General features: G+C 59.0%; 1 protein-coding gene across 10 annotated transcripts in view; it reads left to right on the top strand.

Annotated features, from left to right (window-relative positions):
• The window catches only part of SAMD11 (sterile alpha motif domain containing 11), a 250,070-nt gene that overhangs the window by 216,504 nt on the left and 12,285 nt on the right, over positions 1–21,281 (top strand). For all 10 annotated transcript variants that reach the window (XM_053280812.1, XM_053280813.1, XM_053280814.1 and 7 more), the window contains 4 exons: positions 3,305–3,455; positions 13,446–13,561; positions 14,712–14,790; positions 15,107–15,804. In XM_053280812.1, the coding sequence (XP_053136787.1) occupies positions 3,305–3,455; positions 13,446–13,561; positions 14,712–14,790; positions 15,107–15,804 (1,044 nt within the window). The remainder of the gene's footprint in view (positions 1–3,304; positions 3,456–13,445; positions 13,562–14,711; positions 14,791–15,106; positions 15,805–21,281) is intronic.

Here is a 21,281-nt window from a genome sequence, read left to right as displayed (position 1 = left end):
TGCTCCCGGTGAGGCTTTCGCTGTTTAGTATCCTGAATTTCTGTCTGGGTCTTGCCTTGGCGAAATCGGCAGGAGCCCTGCCAGAAAGGCAGCCAGGCTGATTCTCAGGCGAAGGGCTGCCTGGCGCTGGTGGTCTCGGGGTGGGTGAAGCTCTCCCAGGTCCCTTCTGACTCCGCGTTTGCCAAAGGCTCCATCGGTCTCCCGACTTCTCTTCCGGGCCTCTTTTTTGCAGGAGGGTAAAGGCATTGAATAGAATAATAAATATAGCGGTACAAACAGCCGCTAATTAGCGCTCGCTAATTACCTGGCCGTGGAAGGATTAACACTCCTGGTTTAGAAAGGCGGTGGCAGGCGGGCGGTGCGGTGGGGGGGGGGGGGGGTAAGCTAATCCGCCACAGCTGCCTGGTTTTGCTCGGCTGCAACAGAAGATCAAATTCAGGGGATAAGCATTAATTTAAAGTTGCCGCCTGCCCCGGACTCCGGGGAGATGTTTCCCTGTTGCGACACCCCCCGCGAGGGTGGGCTGGTAGGACCAGGCGTGGCGTTTCAGGTGCGGGGATGGCAGGATTTGGGGTCTCACTCCTGGAGGGAACCTCCATGTTCAGGAGCAGTCTGTCTTTAACTACCAAGTGCTGGAGAGCAGCGTTGGGGGGGGGGTGGAACTCTTGCAGGATTCACAGTCCCAGTGGTGTTTGGCTGGCCACCGCGGGGAAACAGAAAGTTGCAGAGAACAGGCGTTTTGGTTCCACCCCCGGCAGAGACGGACCCTCCGTGTTCAGACGCAGTGGGTCCCTCTGGGTCCCCGTTGCAGATGGGAAGGGGGTGGGCGCTGGCTTTTCATGCCCTGCTCTTGGGCATCCCGGAGGCATCTGACCCGCCTCTGCGGGAAGCCGGACGCCGGGCCGGCTTCTGATCAGACGGGATCAAGGTGCAGAACCCCGAGGAAAAGCCGTGGGCGGCATCGCGCTGCTTCTGAGAAGCCTGGCTCCGACGGCGTCGTGCCAGCTAGGCGCATTTTCTCTCCCTCTTGTGCCCAGCAGCCAGCCTCGTGTCCCAGTTAGAAATCCAGTTAGAAACCCGCCGGCAGGCCTCCCCCTTCCCCTCTGCCCCCCCCCACCGCTGCTGTTCTCCAGCTTTGAGTGCATGATTCACCCCCGCCCTGCCCTGCCTCTCCCCCCACCCCGTGCAGGCTTGGAATTCCCCACACTGGCCGGGGGACTGAGCCACGGGGGGCCCTCGAGACACACACACGGCAGGAGCAGCGCCCCGGGCAGGTTCTGCCTGCCCTCCCACTGGCAAATGCCCAACCAACCCCCGTCAGAGCTGCTGCTGCCGCCGCTGCCCCCCCCCCCGCACTCCCCAGCAGAGAGCCGTCTCTCTCCTCGCCGCTCAGAAGCCAGGGATGGGGACAGACATTGGTCCGGACAAGCTCAGCATGGCGGGAGCCAGAGATGGATGTGCCCCTGGGCTGGGCTATAAATAAATCCCAGGCAGGCTGCGCCACTGGAGCGAGCGGGGGGGGGGGGGGTGGCAGGCGGGTGAGTTATTGCCGGCCACTTTGCCTGCTTCCTTGGCGGCGCGTAGGGGAGGGGGGCTCAGGGTGGGAAGCAGTCGGCCGCCTTGGGCAGGCGAGGGCAGAACGGTTGCCCCGGGGAAGGGCCAAGGAGGCAGGCTTGGAAACCTGCACATGAACTCGGGGCTTGAGAAGAGCTTGGCCGGACCACACAGAAGGCCCGTCGGCCTCCAGCTTCCCACAGTGGCCAGTCAATGCTTTTAGGAAGCACAGAGGCCATAGCAGCCTTCCCCTGCTATTGCCCCCCAGATGCTGGTGTTCAGTGGTACGCTGTTCCTGGACATGGAGGTTCCATCAAGGGACTACCTTACAGCAGGCAGTGCTCGCATGTCGTAGTCTCCCATCCAAATGCAGAGCAGGCTGGACCCTGCTTAGCCAAGGAGGCCGTCCATGCTCACGACCGCAAGAGCAGCTCTCCTCCCCGTGAAAGAGCCCTTTCTGGAGCACCCTTCACGCTCTGCAGCTTGTCCTGTGAAACTGTGGTCTATTCAGGGATGCCGAAAGGAGGAGCGAATGCAAGACAACTGTGGGACTGATTCCATGCGGTGGCTTGCAATGTGGGAGGTGTTGGACTCCTGCGCATGAGCGGTGCCTGATGTGGTGCCATGTGGGATCCAAACGGCCCCGGCCTGCGCAGCTTGGATCCGGGGGCGGGGGGGGGGCGGGGAGGAATCCGCCCCCTCTTGGGCCGGCTGCTCAATTTCCTCTGACGTGCCAAAGCCCAAACCCGCGGGACGGCGGGGTGGGGTCCCGCTTTGGCTCGACCAGACCTTCCTCCCGTCCGCCGCTCTGCCTGGGGACTCCCGTGGGAAGGCCTGGTGTCGGCAGGAAGCCTTCGGGTCATTCTACCCGGTGCCCTTGGATTGCTTGGTCTGCCGTTCTCTCTCTCTCTTTCTCCCCCGGCTGGACCCGAAGGCTGCCAAGTGGCCTCCTCTCTCGCCTCTCCCCGTCCCGTAATTCTCCGGCTGATCCCCTTTAATGCTCCAAAGAAGCCCGCTGCTGCCTGCTGGAGCGCTGCAGACGGAGCTTCTCGGAGAGGCGGGGAGGGAGGGGTGCGTGGGAGGCCACGTCCCGGGGCAGGCAGGAGGAGGGCGATGGTGTGGGGCGATCCGTGGGGGGCAGTGGCTTCGTGGGGTTGAAGACCGAGAAAGAGGGTCACCCCGGAAGATAGGAAAGGGGTATGTGGAGCAAGGGGGCCCGGGTCTGGCTTCTGCTGGCTCCCAGCTCTCCGCAGCGGGATGGAGCAGAGGGGGGTGTGTGTGTCTGTTTGGGGGTATTTTTTAAAAAACCAGCCTCGCTCATCTGCAGTTTTAAATCTCGCCAGCTGCAGAAGGGAGGCTGTCAGCTCGCTGACGTGCCAGGAGAGGCCGTCCACACACATGGGAGGGTTCTCGGCGGCGGGGATTTTGCGGACGCTGCGCACACACTGGAGTGGTTGCAACTGCTTTGGCAGATCACACCTTCTGCACAAGCCTGTCGGGGAGAGCTGGCGACGCGAGGCTCCCTCCCTCGGCTCTGCAAGCCCTTGGCCCACTCACGCGGGGCTGATGGCAGCCACTTGAGTGCAAAGGGAGAAGTCACTCGGCACATGCTCAGAGGCCCCCTGGTCGCACGTTCCCCCGGCAGAGGCCCGGCACTTGGAAATGGATTCCTCCAGGCCCAGGCCCTGGTGACGTGGGGGTTCCCCCTCTGGCCCCCCAGCTCATGCCGGCGTTCTCCCTCTCTCCGCAGATCTCCTCCGGGCGCGGCAAGAGGTGGCGGCCGCGGCGGCAGCACGCAACCCCAGCACCATGGAGGCGCATCTCCCTTCGGCCGGCAACTCCTCCAGCCAGCGCAGGAAGCAGGGCCTTCCCCAGCATCGGGATTCGCACTTCTCCGAAAGGTACCTTTCAGGATTGGGAAGGGTCCCCCCCCCCGTGTCCCCCCTCACAGGGGTTCCCCGGTGTTGTGGACGGCAACTCCCATAATCCCCAGCCCAAGGCCATTGTTTGGTCAGACCAAAGGACGTTGGGCGTCCTGTCTCCTAGAGTGGCCAGTCCAATGTCTTGGGGGAGGCAGCGGCTGGTTTTCAGGGGTAGACTGCCCCTTGGCCTGGAAGTTCCGCGTAGCCATCAGGACTGGTAGCCAGTGAGAAGACCTCCCCCGTGGATCTGTCTGGCCCTCTTCTGAAGCCAACTAAGCTAGTGGCCATCATGGGAGGGCAGCGGGCCACGCGACTGAGGCCAGGCACAGGCCTGGCCTGGAAGCATTTATGGGCAGGCGGGAACCGGAGAACCTCCTTGCCTCCCGTCCTCTCTGCAGCCGCCTTGAGGCGACTCCCGGGAAGGAGCAGCGTTGCAGATCGTAGACGAATGCAAGGTTACGAGTTGGAAGGGGCCGTGGAGGTCATCTAGCCCACCCCTTTGCTCCGAGCAGGAAATGGTGGCCGTATTCCTCCCAGTCGGGAGGCCTCTGGGGTTCTGGCGGCTTCTGACCGTTTGCTTGGACTCCTCCGAAGGCGCTCCCCTTGACCGGATTGGCAGAGGCCCAGAGCTGCTGATTGCTCTGTAGGGATTTCGGGTCTAGAAAACCCTGGCCCGGGAGTCGCTGACGTGACGGCTGGGCCTCTTCTGGGGCCATTTCTGGCTTCGGAGCTTCCCCTCTTCCTTGGCCGAAGGATGTCGTGATTAGGTCCCCAGGCAAGGCGTGACCCAGGCGTGACCAGCCTCCCCTTGGATTCCCGGGGTGCTCCCTGGCTGTGCCGTTCGGGTGCAGTGAGGAGGTCGAGGCCATCCGTGTAAGCTCAGAGGCCCTGTTCTTCTGAGAAGACCTTGGAATCCAGCCCCGGCGTCCTCCCCAACAGGAACAGGCCCCGGGTCACATGGAGGCCCAGCGGCAGCTTTGGGGGGGCTCTGCCCTCCCCCCGCCTCACTTTGCAGCCTGCCTCTCCGTGCCTAGCGAGCCTCTCCGGGGAAAGAAGGGAGGAGGCGGTTTCACGGGGGCGGGCTGCACTTTGGCTGACCCTGACCCATAAAACCCCCCGAGCCGCCGAAGCGTGCTGGAGACAGAGCCGCCAGGAATGCGGACATGGGTGGGTGTCAGCTCCGCCAGTCTCGGCGAGGAAACCTCCCCAGCTCTGTGTGGCCTGGAACGCTGCCAGGGGAGTTGTTGAGAAATCGCGCTGCTGGAGGACAGCCGGCGGGGGGGGGGGGAGGGGGCGCCGGGGGGGCGGGCGGGGGGGAGCCAAGGGGACGGCCTGTCGGTTGCACGTCGTTTGCCTGTCAGCGGCGGAGGAAAACTGGCCTCCTGGAAGCGGGCCCGGATTGCCCCCTTTGCTAAGCAGGGTCTGCCTGGGTTTGCGTTTGGATGGGAGACGACCGGTATGAGCACTGCAAGAGATTCCCTTTAGGGCAGGACGGGGCAAACTTGGCCCCTCCAGGTATCGTTGAGTGACAACGCGTGTTGTAGCTCAGCAACATCTGGAGGGCCAAGTTTCCCCAGCTCTGCCTTAGGGGATAGTGGGGCCATAGCTAGCCTCTGCTTTGCACGCAGAAGGTCCCGGGTTCAGCCCCTGGCAGCATCTCCGAGTAGGGCTGGGAGAGAGACTGCTGCCTGAAGTCTTGGAGAGCTGCTGCCAGTCAGTGTTGGCCGTACTGAGCTAGATGGACCGAGGGTCTGACTCTGTATAAGGCAGCTTCCTGGGTTCTGTGGCAGGGGAGCAGCAGCAGGAGAGAGAGCAGGCCACCATCTCTTGCCTCTGGGCTTCTCAGGGGCATCTGGTGGGCCACTGTGGAAAATGGGGTGCTGGGTTATCTATGTAGCAGATTAACTTGCTATAACCATGCTTTGTGGACTTCTCCCATTCTCACCAGATTGGCTGCATGATCAGTTACCTGGGGCTGATCACAGAATCACACATTCCAGTCCTGCATCACATATAGGCCTTGGGCCCGATCCAGTAGGGCTGTGCTCGTGGCAAACTTTTCTCTAATGTTTCCATCTCTGGTCAGGCCAATTCCAGTCGCTGCTTCGCGGACGGCGTCTGGTTTTCACCTTTGCTCCAGCGCGGAGGGGTGCCAGAAAACAGGGATGTCCAGTGAAAGGGTCGGGTGGTAGATTCAGGATGGACCAAAGAAAACCCTCCTCCAGACAAAAATGCATAAGGGCTGGATGGAATTCGCTTGCCACTAGATGCAGTGGCAGCCACTAGCTTAGACGTGACTCAAAAGCACATGGCTGAGGCCAGCCTACTTAACATCTAGGCTCCTGGAGGAGGGGAGTTTCACCCTCTGCCTTGGCCATGTTCCGAACGGGATTTCCCCCTCTCCAACTGCAGTTTTGCCCTGGGGGAAAGCTTTGGAACTCACTGCTACAAGACGTAGGTACGGCCACTGGCTTCGCCTTGAAAAAAAAGGAGGAAATGGTTTCATGGAAGAGCAGAGTCTGTTGAGGGCTATGCACCATGCTAGGGAAATGGGATGGCCACTGAGAGGCAGGCTACATGTGAACGCTTTGCCCCTCGTTGTGGTATGCATCTTGCCCCACGCTGAACCTGTGCGTATGTTTTTTCAGATCTTTGCTGCTGCAGGGAGTGCTAGTAAAGGAACAGAGCGGGTGGGTTTCCTAGAAGGCTCATTGCTCAGAAGCACATTTTAAACACACACACACACCCATTCCCCCCATTTGGATGTTTATCTTGCATCATTAATGTATTTGGCACTTTGTGCAAACTCCCTTGGAAACAGGTGTCGGGTTTTCTGTTGTGGAGTGAGCGCTGCTTGTGCAGCCTTCCAAGCGAAAGCTGATCTTGCCCCCACTCCAATCATCTTTTGTATCTTCCCGGTGTATTTGGCACTATAGTTATTTACTGAAAAATCAACCCCCAAATATTTACATTTGAAAAATCTCCTCTGAGAAGGGGAGGGGCTAGGAAGCAGGTTCATGATGATACAAGAACTGGCCAGTTGGGGCTGTGCACTGTGCCCTTCCTTTGCAAAGCGGAGGAACGGTTTTCCCCGGGAGCTCGGTCTGATCAAGCCTGTGCAAATGCAGTTTGGGGTTTTGTGCGTCTGGGAGCTGCCGTCGTCTCTCCTCCCTGCCACCCGCAAGGTGAATCCAAGCGGCTTTTGTGCGGGCCGGGCCCCTGCGGGACGCACTTTGCGGGTTTCTAACTGCAGGTAGACGGCAAAGGGAGAGCGGGGCGGAGGCGGCGAGGACGGTGGCGGAGCAGGGAGGCAGCCCAAAGGGCTCTGGCTTGAGCAGAACAAACTGGGGGGAGATTTATGGCGTCTGCCTTTCCCGGGAGTCAGGCAATAATGCATGTCCTGGGGTGAGGGGGGAATGGAAATGGCTTGGCATGGTGCTAAAATTCCATTTCAGCTTCCTGCCGGCAGCTCCGTGGGGATTAGGTCAGTTCACGGATGCAGCAGCAAGAAGAATAATTAGCCACTGAAGAATTCGGCTATTAGCTGGGGGCGGGGGGGGGAGGGCACGGACGGGGGGGGGGGTTGGGGAGAAGGCCGCGGGCGACGGGGGCTTCTTTACGAAGGTGGCATCCCAGAAAGGGAGGAGTGAAGGGGGCCTTTGCATCTGGGAGGAGAGGCAGCGGAGTAGCATTTGACTTGGTGTGGATGGATGGAGCCCTGGAAAAGATTCCTGGGAGGAGAGTCGGTCTTGCGGCAGCGAGCATGAATTGCCCCCTTTGCTAAGCAGGGCCTGCCTTGGATTGCATTTGGAGGGGAGCCTTGCGTGCCGGCGTTCTGAATATTCCTCTTAGTGTCTGGGGCCGTATGGAAGAGGATCTACATGCTTCCCTGCAGCGGCTCCCAGGTTCAGCCCCTGGCAGCATCTCCAGGTAGGGCTGGGACCGGGAGTCCTTCTTCCTGAGAGCTGCTGCTGCCAGTCTGTGTAGACAATACTGAGCTTGACGGAACAAAGGTCTGACTCAGTAGAAGGCAGCTGCCTATCTTCCTAAAGAAGCAAAGTTGGGGGTGGGGGGGGTGGGGACTGTACTTCCAAGTCCCAGAGCACGCTTACACATCACAGGCCCTGGTTTGGTCCATGGAGCTAAAGGGACTCTAAGGGCTCCAGTGGCAGTGCTGGGGGGGAGCCCCTCGAGAGGCAGAGCGGCCAGTCCTAGCCGAGATGGACTCAGCGCTTTGGCTCTCCACAGGCAGGGGGCCAGGTGATTGCCCCGATTTTGTAGGGGCTCAAAAATGGGACAAGTTGGGCGTAGAACTCTCTTACCTGAGAATTTCGGTTTAAATGCAGCCTCTTAAGTTTCTAGTCCTGATGAGCAGTGTTTGAAGTGTGGGGAGAGCAGATGGGGCGAATGCAATCCACAAGCTGTACCCGCTGACTCCTCGCGATGTAGCCATATCATGCCCCTTGCAGCCTTCTGAGAACAGGAACTCCAGGGGTGGGGGGTGGGGGAGAACAAAAGGAAAGGGGGCTTGGTCCCCCTTGAATCTGAACACTGCTTATGGGTGCAAAGGTATGTTTGAAATTTCAGGAGCCCAAGAGGTGGTGGAATCAGACTTTGGGGAGTTGAGTGCCCCACGTCGTGTTTTCCTCCTCCTCCTCCTCCTCCTCCTCCTCAGGAAAGTTGTGCCGTCGAGTCGGTGTCGACTCGTGGCGCTTACAGAGCCCTGTGGTCTTCTTTGGTAGGATACAGGAGGGGCTGACCATTGCCTCCTCCCACGTAGTATGAGATGAAGCCTTTCAGCCTCTTCCGATCTACTGATTATGAAACCCAGTTATATGCAACCGAACAGTTATGCCTCTCTTCTGAGGTTTATGCACTTCTCAGAGGCTAGGTACGGTGAGGAAAAGAAGGTCTCCTCCTACAAAGGTCTCCTCCTCTCCCTTGGTCTCCTCCTACAAAGCAGTCCTCTCCCGACAGCAGGGTCCGTCACACTCCTGCCCTGTTGTTTTAAAGGGCAAGAGTAAGACTTTGGTCAACTTACCATTTAGTTTCCGGCCAGAAAAGCCAGGCATTGGAAACATGCCTTTTGGCAACCATTTGGTGGCTGTCACTGGTATCCCCGAACTCTAGAAACACAAAGACCAGCTCTTGTGGAGCAGACCACCTAGAGGTCTGTTTAGTCCAGTATCCTGTTTCTGATGTGGGACAGCTGGATGCTTTGGAGAAACCCAAAAGCAAGGTATGATGCTGCACCCCCAGCGGCAGTGACCTTTGGGGGGTTTGATCTGCACCCATCTGAATCCCACCCTCTCCCCTCTTTTCAGGAGAGAGCTTGTGATAGAGGCTAGTCGAGGGAGGGTTAAAAACGCCACGCCAGTTTTAACAGTATAAAGTGTAACCCCGTAATGACTTAAAGTATTGATTATTTGAAGGCCATTAGCGCTTATTGTTAAAGAAAAGTCGATACTTTTAAAGCCTTGTGAACCATTTGTCTCCTCTTAAAGGACATATCAAATTTAGAAACACACTGTTAAAACCCCTGATACCCTTCCCTGCAAGCCTCTGACTGTGTGTGTGTGTGCGTGTGTGTGCGTGATTGTGTGTGCACACAAATATGAACACACCCAGGCTTATTTCTAACGCTGGTTTCTTTTGTGTTTGATTTCTTAATTGTCCTTGGGTGCTTACACAAAGTCGCATTGGTATACCCTGAATGCTTACTTGGAGATGAATAGTTAATCTTTGGTTTTGCATCATTTCGGTAAGACTGGTGAAAGCTGCCACTCCAGAGATCTCCTACACCCTAAGACCCACATTCTGTTGTTGGTCTGATTCAACATACACAAAACTGTGTGCTCTGTGTGTCTGTGTGTGTGTGTGCATGCTTTCACTTGCATTCTGTAGCAAGAAGAAGCTGCTTTCTGCATGCTGTATAAATTATGCAGATGGGGCTGATTTGCATAATGGCTCTTCCTTTGCCTCATTTGTTTTGCAACGCTTACTACTCTGCATAATTTATTCCGGTTTTGCCCACCTCTTCCAGAGCTCTCCAATCCCACCCCTGACTGCCCCAAACCTTAAACTGCCAGACCCTTTGGCACCAAAGATTTCAGACCGTTGCTCTTTCAACCTCCTCCTCATGGCCGTCAGGGCTGGAAACTTAGGATTTTTATTTTTTCATTTTAAAAGAGAGCTGGCATTTTCAGGAAGCAGAATCGCCTGAATCTCCACACCGCCTCCTGCGCTTTCCCTGCGCTCCTTTGGAATCGTGGCCTCCGCACACACTTGCTGCTGCTCCCCTTCATCTTCTGCGTCCAACTCTTGTTCTCTGCAGCCGTTCCTCCCATCTCCCCCCCCCCCGTGTCCTCTTAATTCTTCCAAACTCCTGCAGCCGGAAAAAGACCGCAGCCTAACCTCCTCCAGCCCTCTGGCGACAGCGCCCCCCTTCCCTCCGTCTTATCTTGCTGGCAAGCCCACCGGCCCCCAGAGCCCCAGCCGATCAATGCGCCCTCAAAGGGAGAGAAAGCCGACTCCGCTGCACGGCGGCGTCTGGAGCCAAAAAGTTCACGCAGGAGAAGAATTGAGATCCAGCCTCCTGGGGAGGGGAGGGGGGAGTGTGCCCAGCCGAACGTCAATAGTCCTCCAACCCAGCCCCCCAGCGTTTCCTTCCATCTCCCCTCGGGTGGGTGAGGCCGTGCAGGGATGGGTTGACCCACAAGCGGGGCCTTGTGTGGTGTCCTCCTCCTTCCTTGAGACACGATGATTTCCCAAAGTTCAGGGGACTCTTCCGTCGGCCGTGGAGCCCTGCAGGTTGCAAAGGATTCGGCGCGGCCAGAATGTTCAGGGCACGGGGACCCCTCCCAAGAGCGGAAAGGTAGCCGGAGGCCCCCCTCTGAATTCCCCTTCAAACACACATTGCCGGGAGGATCGGTGAGGGCGGTGAATGGCCTTCAAGGGGAGCTTTTCTGCTGCTCTGGATCGCAACTTGTGGGTCCCTGATGGGTTTCGGAGGACCACAAAGCTCATTGCTGGAAACCGCCCCCTGCACTAGATCATTTGACCACGCCGTTGTGGCTGGGGATGATGGGAGTTGTAGTCGGACAGCATCGGAAGGCTCATGGCCAGGACCCCTGATTTGGATCGGATCGGATCTGATCTTTATTTATTTATTCATTCATTTATTTATTTATGTAAACTGCTTTGGACACTTTTGTTGAAAAGCGGTATATAAATATTTGTTGTTGTGGTTGTTACATGGAACAGCACAGGGATGAGGTGGGAGGTGAGACCGTGCTGGGATCGGAAGAGACTTGGGGAATCAGTGGGGCTGAGATTCCACAAGAGGCTGAAGGAGCACATGGCAGTCAGGGAGGGGAAGAGGGTAGCTTGCAAGAGGCAAGGAAATGGCAAGTCGGAAGCTGCCTCCTCCAGAGTCAGACCTGGGTCCACCTAGCTCAGTATTGTCTACTCTGACTGGCAGCAGCCCTCCAAGATTTCTCTCCCAGCCCGACCTGGCGATGCTACCAGGGAGTGAACGTGGGACCTTCTGCATGCAAAGATTGTTCGGCCACTGAGCTGCAGCTCTGCTGCTACAGCAGTGGGAACAGGCTGGTGTGCCTCGGGTTGCCGGGATGCCCCCGTGTCTGTGCATTGCCGCCCCCCACTCGGGCCCCCCTCTCCCCTTCCCGTCTTTACGGGAAGGTGGAGAGGGGGCAGGGCGTCCGCTTGGCCACCAAGCAGTTAAACGCCACTTGATTTCCGAAATTGCTCCTTCTCCAAGGAGCGGCACGCCTGGCAGGCTCGTCTCCCCATGATTACAGCTAATTACGATCGAGCGGCCCCCTCCCAGCCCCGGCCGCGGCGCTTTAATGGTCCGTTATTCATCCGCCCGGCTGTCCGGCGCGGCAGCGCACTTGGCAGCCGGGCGACCGAGGCCTCGGCTAATTGTGAGGCCTCGGGGATTAGGGCAGGTGATTACACACTTCACGGTGTAATTACATAAGCATCGCTTGGCTGCTGCCCCGGCGCTGAGCCCCGAAGGTCATGCGCTGCGTTACCTGAGATTAATTGGCACTGCCACTGGAGTGCGAGGGGCTGGCGGAGCGGTTATACGATTAGCATTAACATTTCAACAGCGACGGATCGATCGGTGGCTCTCGTCCAGACGCCGGGAGCCGTGCAATTAGTTTAGAGGAGAGCGCGGGAGGGAGGCAGGAGGAGGCAGGACGGCGGGGCAGGAAGGGGGTGGGGGGCAGGCGGAGGAGAAGGGGACGACGCCCTCGGTCTTCCGGGGGGGGGAACGGGACGCGGGACATTGTAAGCCACTCCATCCTCCCTCTCTCTCTCTCTCTCTCTCTCTCTCTCTCCCCGCACGTAGCATCCGTAGCGTCTCATTAGGAAGAAGATTCTGTCCCTCTCATTTTATAGCACTCCGTTTCTGCACGCGTGCGTCTGTGGGCTGGATATTTTTAATGGCCTTGCGAGACAGAATCGTTAGCCCGTCCGATATTTCCAGGAAGCCGCCCCCACCGTGGGGACGTGGTATCCCTGCCGAGAGATGCCAGATTGGCCACCGAAAGGGCTGGGTCGACACCGGATGAGCCGGCTAACGAGATCGTGCCGCGCCACCTTCAAAACTTGTGATGGTGGAGTTAACCCAGGGCGGTTCTCAAGCTTGGGTCCCCAGATGGTGTCGGACTACAACTTCCATCGCCCCCCCACCCCAAGCCCATTGCGGAGGGGGCTCATGGGCATTGTAGTCCAGCAACGTCTAGAGACCCGGGTTTGAGGACCCCCTGGGTTCAGCGGTGGCAGAGCAAGCAGTGAACTGTACCCAAGGTGGGGATCTTAACTTCTCTCGGGGACATTTTCTGGTGATTGGGAATGGCCTTTTTCGAAAGGGCAGCACAATGTAGAAGGAACTGAAAGAGCTAGTCGCGTGAAATGTGTTTTCTTTCTTTCCCAGAAGGCAAGCTCCGATCTGCACCTGCACCCCTTTCTCCCTTGGCTCATCACCCGCAACTATTGCCAGTTTTCCCTGCCACCACTGGGAGCTGGCGGGCCTTTCCCGAGACCAAGCCGGCCTCCAAAGGGCACCTGAGCTGGAAAGAGGGCGAAAGAGACGCCAGGGAGTGTCTCTGCCCTCTGAAATCCGAAGGGCCATCAGGAATACTGCCCTGAAAAGCCGCCACGGGGTAGATTTGGCGGTGGGGGCCGAGAGGGGCTGAGGGTCCCCAGGGCTCCCCCAGTGGCCTCCCGGGGGGTCTTGATGGCCCACCATGAAGCAAAGGTGTGCTTGCCTGGGTGAGAGGCTGCCCAGAAACTGGACGCGGAGAGGCTTGAGCTCTCCAGAGGAAGAGCAGGGTATTCAAGATATGAATAGGATGGATACAGACCTCCAGTTTCATTCTCCCCCCACCTGGCAGTGAGAAGCCGTGGCTCCATAGCACAGCCCTGTGTTTTGCAACTGGAAGGCTCTGGGGGAGTTCCCGGCATCCCTACAGAGGGCTGGAAATGACCCCCATCTGAAACTCTGGAGAGGAAACCCTGCTGCCCATCAGCAGAGACTATACTGAGCCAGGTGGACCGATAGGTCCATAAGATGCTGCCGTATACCAAGTCAGACCGTTGGCCATCTGGCCCACTATAGTCTACCCAGACTGGCAGCGGCTTCTCCAAGGAGGCAGGCAGGAGTCTCTCTCCGCCCTCTCGTGGCGATGCTGCCAGGGAGGGAACTTGGGACCTTCTGCAGGGAAGCAGGCAGGTGCTTTTCCCTGTGCGGCCCCATCCCCTCAGGGGAATATCTCACAGTGCTCACACATATCTCCCATCCAAATGCAAACCAGGTCAGTCCCTGCTCAGCAAAGGCCCCCTGTTCCTCGCTTCTCTCCTTCAGCCCAGCTTCCCCGACTTGGCCGCCGTCCCCAAACCAAATGTTGAATGGCCTCCCTGTTTTTGTTGCTTTTTTAGGGAGATGTCCCACCCGCCACCCCTCCTGTCGCCTCAGAATGCCCCCCACATTGCGCTGGGCCCTCATTTGAGACCCCCCTTCTTAGGGGTGCCTTCGGCGTTGTGCCAGACGCCAGGTAAGTGTGCCTAGCTGGGTGTGCCTTATCTAGTGCCTACATACCTGTGCCTTCTCTCCCGGCAGAAATCCGTCATTTGAATTCATTACCGTCTTTCAGGGGAGCCCTTAAAAAAACCTATCTGCTGGGCCTGGTTTTAATTGTTTTTATCCTGTTGCAAAACGTCCTGAGCGATTTTGGAAGGGCAGAATATCAGTCAATCAACTGAATGGATGAATAAATGAATAGCGATGGCCAAATATGGGGTGCTCCAGGAAGGGAAGGCAGACCAGGCTTGGAGTCCCTGGATCTGCTTGTGGGGGTTCTTCTCCCACGCGGGCATATGTGTCCTCCTTGGCAGGACTGTCCCTGGTTTCGGGTGTGCGTGTCTGGTTTTTTCTCCCTCGGGCGCCAAAATACTTGGGGCCGCCCCCTTCTCCCTGCAGCCAGTGCCTCTGCCAGAGGCCCTCCTTTTGAACGCCAGCACTGAAAGGGGGCAGAGTGGGGCGTGAGGGGCCCGTCACCTTGTGCGCAGAAGGCTGCCGGTCGACTCCCGAGATTTCCGGCCGCCCCATCTCAAGTTGCGGGCGGGGGGGGGGGGACGGGACTCTTGCTTGCGGTCTTCGATGCCAATCCGAGGAAGGAGTCCCGGGCTGGACTTCAGTACCAGGCTGGAGCCAGTCGGGCGGTGTTCTTCACTGTTTTCCAAGCAGGGGCCACTTGGGCAAAACGCCTGCCACGCGAGAGCTGTTTCCCACTGCTCTGACTGCTGTAGGGCGCTGTGCTGTTCTCGGGGCCGGGAGGGCCCTTGAAGAGAGACGGAGGAGCCCTCTCTCCAGCGCTCTTGGAGGGAAGCCCCGGGAAGGGCTACCACTCCCAGCGCTCGGTGCGCCCCTTCCAGGATCCTGCAGGGTCTCCGTTTCCCTTCAAGGAGCACACGCACCCCGGCACTGGGCAAGGCACAGCCTCCGTGTGGAGCCAGCGGGACTGTGCAGATCTGGCCGAAACATCGCCCGGGCCCAATTCTCCCGGAGTCCGGGGGCTGCACTAGGGTTGATGGGGGCCTCACTGGCCCCCGGGCCTTACACGGAGGCAGTGGGGACGGTCAGGCCCATAAGCAGCCCGCCGCGTCCATATGAGTCACTCCGGCTGCCTTTGCTCCCACCGGCAGGTTACGGGTTTCTTCAGCCAGCCCAAGCGGAGATGTTTGCGCGGCAGCAGGAGATGCTGAGGAAACAGAATCTCGCCAGGTGAGAAGCTCCGTGCCTCGGGAAACGGGGTCCCCCCTGCACCACCAAGTGGGGATGTGAGGCTGGGAGAGACACACAGTGAGTCTGTGGCTGAGCCGGGGCTGAACCCTTAGTGGTTTTTACATGTCCATCCCCCTCTTCGTGGTGTGTACAAGGCTACGTGTGTCCTCACAACCACCCTGTGAGGGAGGCTAGGCTGAGAGAGAAGTGGCTGGCCCAGAGTCACCCAGTGAGCTTCCTGGCCGAGCGGGGATTTGAACTCGGGTCTCGCCGGTCCGGTTCCTCCCCAACTCACTCTCGCTCGTCTCTCTTTTAGGCTCGAGATGTCGGCCGAGATCATCCGCCAGAAGGAGCTGGAGAACCTCCATCGCCAGAGGTTGCTGGCCGGCGACCCGATGACCTTGCACCCGGGCCTGCCGCCGGACCACCCGGCCTTGCGCAACGTCCACGACATCCCCGAGGGCCACCCACTGCGGGACGAGCTCTCGCGCAGGAACGCCATGCTGGTGCTGCGGCACAACAACACGCCGCTCCTCTCGCTCAACCACCACGGGGTCCCCAGCGCCTCCCCCACGCCGCCCAAGGAGCCGAGCAGCAGGCGGGCCAGCCGGAAAGCGGCCCACCACCGAGGGGCCGAGGGGCCGGGCCAGGCCGAAGCCAAAGAGCTGTCCGAAAGCCGGGCCCCGGACGAGGAGATGAAGGACTCGGAGAGCGACGCCGAGGCCGGCGACGAGAAGCCGGAGGGCCTGAAGGCCGAGGGCGGCGGCTCGGCCGGGGAGGCCAAGGAGGGCAAAGAGCCGGCCAAAGCCTGCGAGGGGGCCAAAGAACTGGGCGACTTGCCCGCCGGCCCCAACGCCCCCTGCAGCTCCTCCAGCGCCGAGTCGCCCAGCCAGGACCTCCTGGGCCCGGTCATCAGCAAGGCCGAGGCCAAATACCTGCCGCCTGCCTCCCTCCCGCCGCCTCAGCCGCTGCCGTTTGGCTTCCCGTACACCATGAGTCCCTATTTCCATGCAGGTAGGTGAGGATGGCTGCTCTGTGTGTGTGTGTGTGTGTGTGTGTGTGTGTGTGTGCGCGCGCGCTTGGGACGAGGCTTCCGACCAGAGCGGGACCAAGCGCCGGGTGCGTGGCGGACTCCGAGAGCAGAAAGCCTGCTGATAAGCCCAGCTCTGGCCGTGGGAAGCTGCCTTCTGCTGGTTCCAGCTTGCTCCGTACGGTCTACCCTGACTGGCAGCAGCTCTCCGAGGTTTCGGGCAGCGCTTGTTCCCAGCCCTACCTGGAGATTGAGACGGCCTCCTTGCAAAACAGGTGCCCTGCAGTACTAGCCGCGTCCATGGAAGTGCTTGCCCCAGCTTCCAGAAGAGTCTAGCAGGAGCTGTGTGGTCTGGCCTGAGCCAGGGCGTGTGAATTGCATTTCCAGTGCCGGAGCCGGGGGCCGTGTGCCGGGGCGGCCTCTGCCTTGCCTTGCCTCCGTTTTGCCCGTGGAGAGGCTTCCGGCAGGAGAACGGCGGCGACAAGCTGGGAGCCGGAATGGAGGGGGGGGGCAAGAAGCCACTTGGGCCAGAGCAGTCTCCCTCCTTTCGGGAAGGAGCAAGCTGGGCCAGCGGTGCTCAGTGCCAGGTTGCCTCCCGGTGCAGAGGAGCGGAGCAGCGTCTCCCTGGCAGACAGATGGCCGGGCCTGATGGCTCTCCCCAGCTCCCGCAGCAGATGAGGCCGCTTGGCAAGAACCTTTCCTTGCTGGCGGCTGGAAAGGGAAACGGGCCGTTTCCGGAGCACGTGGATGGGCCCTTCAGAGCATTCGCGGGGCCTTCCTGAGGAAGCGCTGGGTACGCAGTTCCTCTCGCCTGCCTTGGCCCACTTCAGGCTTGGTCCGTGGCTCCAGCGGCCGGCCCGTTTGAAGGCCAGCAGCAGGGGCGTCTGGGAATGTGCGCGCCTGGCGTTTCTGTTTTCTGGCAGCTGGGCTGAGCCAAAGGGCTGGAAAACCGCTGCTCTTAGAACTGGAGCTAAGCCTGCTGCCGGCTTTTCGAAGCCAGCAAGATCCCCTGCGGTTGGGGCTGGGTTCACACGTGCCTAATTTCTTCCCTTGATGGCCGGAGCCTGGTGAGGGTCAAGCTGCACTCTAGGCTTGTCCGCCTGACACGGGTGCTGTGAACTCAAAGAGCAGAGGAGGAGGAGGAGGAGGGGAGGGCGATCGCGGCGGAGCTGGGAAGGACGGCCATGGCCAACCTGCGTTCTGCCCCTCCCAGCTCCCAGCTGATCTCTCGCCTCCCTCTTTTCTTGAGCTTTGTGAACAAACGGAGCTCACCGCCTGGCTGAGCGCTGCTCTGACACTGTTAGGGGTCCCGTGAACAGTCCCACTGCTTGGCCCCCTATGCTTGAGATGTTTTGGTTTGGCATGTCTGGCAGCAGGGGGATCTCCGGGTCTGGGGCTCCCGGGACCTCCGGGGTGTGATTTGCGTTGGGACTGCAGCATATCGGGCAGGGTTGAGGCCTCCCTCCCTGCACGCCATGTCCCTGATCCCCTGTCATGGGAGTCATGTAACTTAGAAGGCCAAAAGCCAGACAGTCATGCAGGGCCAGGATACACATCTGGTTTGGTCCCGAGTGTGTGCGCTCAGTTTGTTGGCAGGCATTGTGTTTTTGGTGACTGTGTGTGTGTGAGAGAGCGAGAGGGAGGGAGGGAGGAGAGATCTGTCCATGGTGATTTTATCAGTGAAGGAGCATCAATATATGAAAGTAGCCACCTGATGTCACCAAGCAATCATGTGAACGAAGGGAACGGCCTTCGCTCAGTGGCAGAGCGTCTGCCCCCGGTTCCATCCCTGGCAGCATCTCCAAGTAGGGCCGGGAGAGACTCCTGCCCGAAACCTTGGAGGGCCGCTGCCAGTCAGGGTAGTGCTGAGTTAGATGGACCAACGGCTTGACTCAGAAGGCGGCAGCATCCATACGCCCTATACACCAGCTCTTCTGTGCACACACCTGTGCTGCCTTCCCATTCATTGCCTTTGGTGATGCAGAGGCAAGTAATGCAGCACGAACAACTGGAAGGCGGAGGATAGAGGGCGGGGGGGGAGGCGGAATATCTGCCAACGATCCGGGGGAGAGAGAGAGAGGCTGGCCGCGTTCCAGGGAGGAAAGGCTGGCTCCTCCAGCACTTTGGAGGCGGGGAGTCGTTTTCTATTCCCAGTGACAGAAAATTATCGACGCGGCAGCCCATTGCCGGGTCGATTCCCCGGGCTGCCTTAGAAAAACCTGGCCGCTGCCAAGTGACCTCATCTCGTCAGGGGTTTGGCCGCATCTCTCCCCCCCTCTGGAAAAGGTGAAGGATGGGGCCGGCAAGAGGCTAAAATCTTCCCATCGATCCGCGGCCTGGAGAGCAATTAGCGCCAGCCTGGCAGTTCCACTGCCTGACCCCCCAGCCCTCCGCAGGGAGAGGGAGATGGATTAGACCTCGCCCGCCCACGTGGGTCAGCTGTGAGACCCCCACAGAAGGGCAGGCGGCTACTCATTTGGGCTGTGGGCCTGAGATGGCGAGAGAGAGGCGGGTTGGGCTGGATCCCGCTAGGTGTGTGAGAGATGGAGGCGAGGAAGTGGGGGGCGCTGCCCCACTGAGGAACCCTGCCTCTAGGTTAGAACAGAGGAAGCGGCCTTCTGCTGAGTCAGGCCCTTGGTCCCTCCAGCTCAGTATTGTCTACACGGACCGGCAGCAGCTCTCCGGGGTTCCAAACAGGGGGCTTTCCTAGCCCTAGCTGGAGATGCAGGCAGGGATTGAACCGGGGACCTTCTGGAGGCAAAGCCGTGTGTGTGTGTGTGTGTGTGTGTGTTCCGGGTCTGCCACAGAGCGATGGCAACGTCTGGGGGTGCAAGATTGCAGGGTCCTTCCGGTTTTAGCCAAGGCGGGCAAAGGTGTATCTTGGCTATCAGGCATTCAGGAAAGGGTGACTTATCCCCCTAGGAAGCAGCACAAAACCGTTCCACATCCCCTAGACACGAAGCAGCTGCAAGGAGGCCTGCAATATTAAACCCATTTCCCCGACTTGAATGATGGATTTGGAGCATGGAGTTTGCCCATCTCGGCAGTGGCATTTGGAATAATGTGTACCTTCAGAATTGGAGGGTTTCTGGTTGTTGTTGTTTATTCAATTTCTATGCTGCCCTTCCACAAATGGCTCAGGGCAGTTTACACAAATAAATAACAAATAAATAAGATGGGTCCCTGTCCCCAAAGGGCTCACTGTCTAAAAAGAAACATAAGAGAGACACCAGCAACAGTCACTGGAGGTCCCGTGCTGGGGGTGGAGAGGGCCAGTTCCTCTCCCCCTGCTCAGTAAAGAGAATCACCACGTTAAAAGGTGCCTCTTTGCCCAGTTAGCAGGGAAACGATTTCCAAGTTCTAGCATAGGATTTGGGCCTTTCCGGCTACAAACTTGGAAATGGTTGGAGGGTGTGGGGGAGCGGGAGTCACGGAAATTGTATGTGTGTGGGGTGGGATTTTCAGGAAAGAATTTGGATTTTTAAAGAGGTTGTTAATAATGATTGAGTCTTCTGGAAACAGAATCTGAATGTCCTTGGTACAGGAGCTAGACTTTCGGGGTACAGAGGGTTACTGGGACAGAATCGGGGCCCAAATCCCTCTTGTTTGCTGGTCGGTCCTAGTTTTGTGGGCCTTTAAGTTCCCAAGCAAGACGCCCGGTCCGTATCGCGGGAGTCCGCGGGGTCTAGTGGCAAGGCCATTTCTGCTCAGTGGGAATCCAGGGGAGGATAACAGGCTTGTGGAGGTGGAGAAGGATGCTCTCCTGAGAGAGGGCTTGGTTCGTTGCTGCGTCAGGCATCGGATCTGCCTCGCCCCCCACATGCCGTCCTCGCTTGTCCTCCGACTGGGACTGTTTGCTTTGGCAAAACCGGGCCTCTTGGCTCCGAGAACAGCCGATGGAGCTGCTCTCCCCACGCCCCGCTTCCCGCCCGCTCTACCTGGCCATCCCTCAGCTCCGAGACCTTTACGCCAGCAGAGAGGGTCTGTGTTTTCTTTTCCCCTGCGGCGGGGAGAGGCGGGGAGATGAGCTGTGTCTGGAGATAAATATTTTGGCAGGGGCTGTATTTGTGTGGCCGGGTGGAAAATACTTGTGGATTCCTACAGGCAGGCTCAGGAGAGATCTCGCATCTCCCCCCTGCCAAAATAAAAAAATAGCGTCTGGGAGTGTGTGTGTCTCTCTCTCTCTTTTAATTTCCTCTCCTTCGTGGTAATTGAACAGGAGAGAATGTGGATTGTTAGCCCCCGCCTGATGACGAGGACCTGGCGTCCTCTGCGCCCCCATCGTTTGGACAAGTGACACGGCCAGGAGTGTCAGGAAGTCTCTGTAAGCACTCGAGATCTGGAGCCGGCCCCTTCTCCTCTCTGCACTTCTCCTCTCTGCACGGATTCCTTGCTTTAAACCTCCCCCCTGCTGAAGTTGCTTTGTAAGGTCTGTGGGGCAGGTGTCAGTCCCCGTCCCCCCCCCCCCCGAACGTGGGGCAGTCCGGTGAGGACGGCTCCAAAAGGCCTGGGCGGTTTTTTTGAAAAGGTGCCGCTGGACTGGGTGGATCGTGGTTGATGTGGCATCCCTTTAAGCCGGTGGTCTCGAGAGGTGAGCCCCCTTGCTCCTGTGGTGGTTCCGTCCCCCCACCCCACGGAAACAAGCCAGCTGGCCCCACCTTGGCGGCTTTCTTGGGCAGCTCCCAGACAGTGTGTGCACTGTGAGAAGTTAGCAAAGACGCACGTCTCTTTTGAACCCCCCAAGTCCCCATCGACGGAAGTCCACTTGTGGGTCAGTACAGGGCCCCCAGGGCAGAGAATGGTTGGCTCTGACTTGCCACCTTCTGGCCACTTGTGGGGCGTCTGTGCCACCCTTGCCAGTGACGAGCATGCAGGCCCTCTCCCGTGGGCAAACGCTGGCTTCCTCCGTGGGGAGGAGAGCAGGCCCCCTTTGCTAAGCAGGGTCTGCCCTGCTTTGCATTTGGAGGGGTGACTCCCCCGTGGACGCTGCCTGCTGTAAGATGCTCCCCTTTGCACAGGGCTGCCCAACATCAGCCTTCTGTCTGCTTTGGGACTACAGCTCCCATCATCCCCAGCGGTCACTAGGGATGACGGAAGTTGTTGGCCAACCTCTGCAGGAGAACCGAAGTTGTTCAGCCCTGCCTGAGGTGCTGGGGCTGCAGCTCAGTGAAAGGGGAACCAGCTTGGCCTGCAGAAGGTCCCCAGTTCAGCCCCTGGCAGCATCTCCAGGTGGGGTTGGGAGAGACCCACTGCCTGGAACTTGCGAGTGCCGCCGCTGCCAGCCAGTGTCAGCAGTACTGAGCGAGGTGGGACAAGGGCCTGACTCGGTAGAAGGCCGCTTCCTTTGAGCCTCTGGCGGAAGAAGTAGGCAAGGAAACGTGCAGAATGGAAGTCGGTGGGAACGTCTCCGGAAATCCGCTGGTCCTCTTCGGCTGGGAGCAGCTTTGAGTTGCTGCCCTTC

This window comes from Hemicordylus capensis, chromosome 16 (assembly GCF_027244095.1).
Source record: "Hemicordylus capensis ecotype Gifberg chromosome 16, rHemCap1.1.pri, whole genome shotgun sequence".
NCBI classification, from domain to species: Eukaryota; Metazoa; Chordata; class Lepidosauria; order Squamata; family Cordylidae; genus Hemicordylus; species Hemicordylus capensis.
The sequence above is the reverse complement of the archived record's forward strand: the minus strand, read 5'-3'. Positions and strand labels throughout refer to the sequence as shown.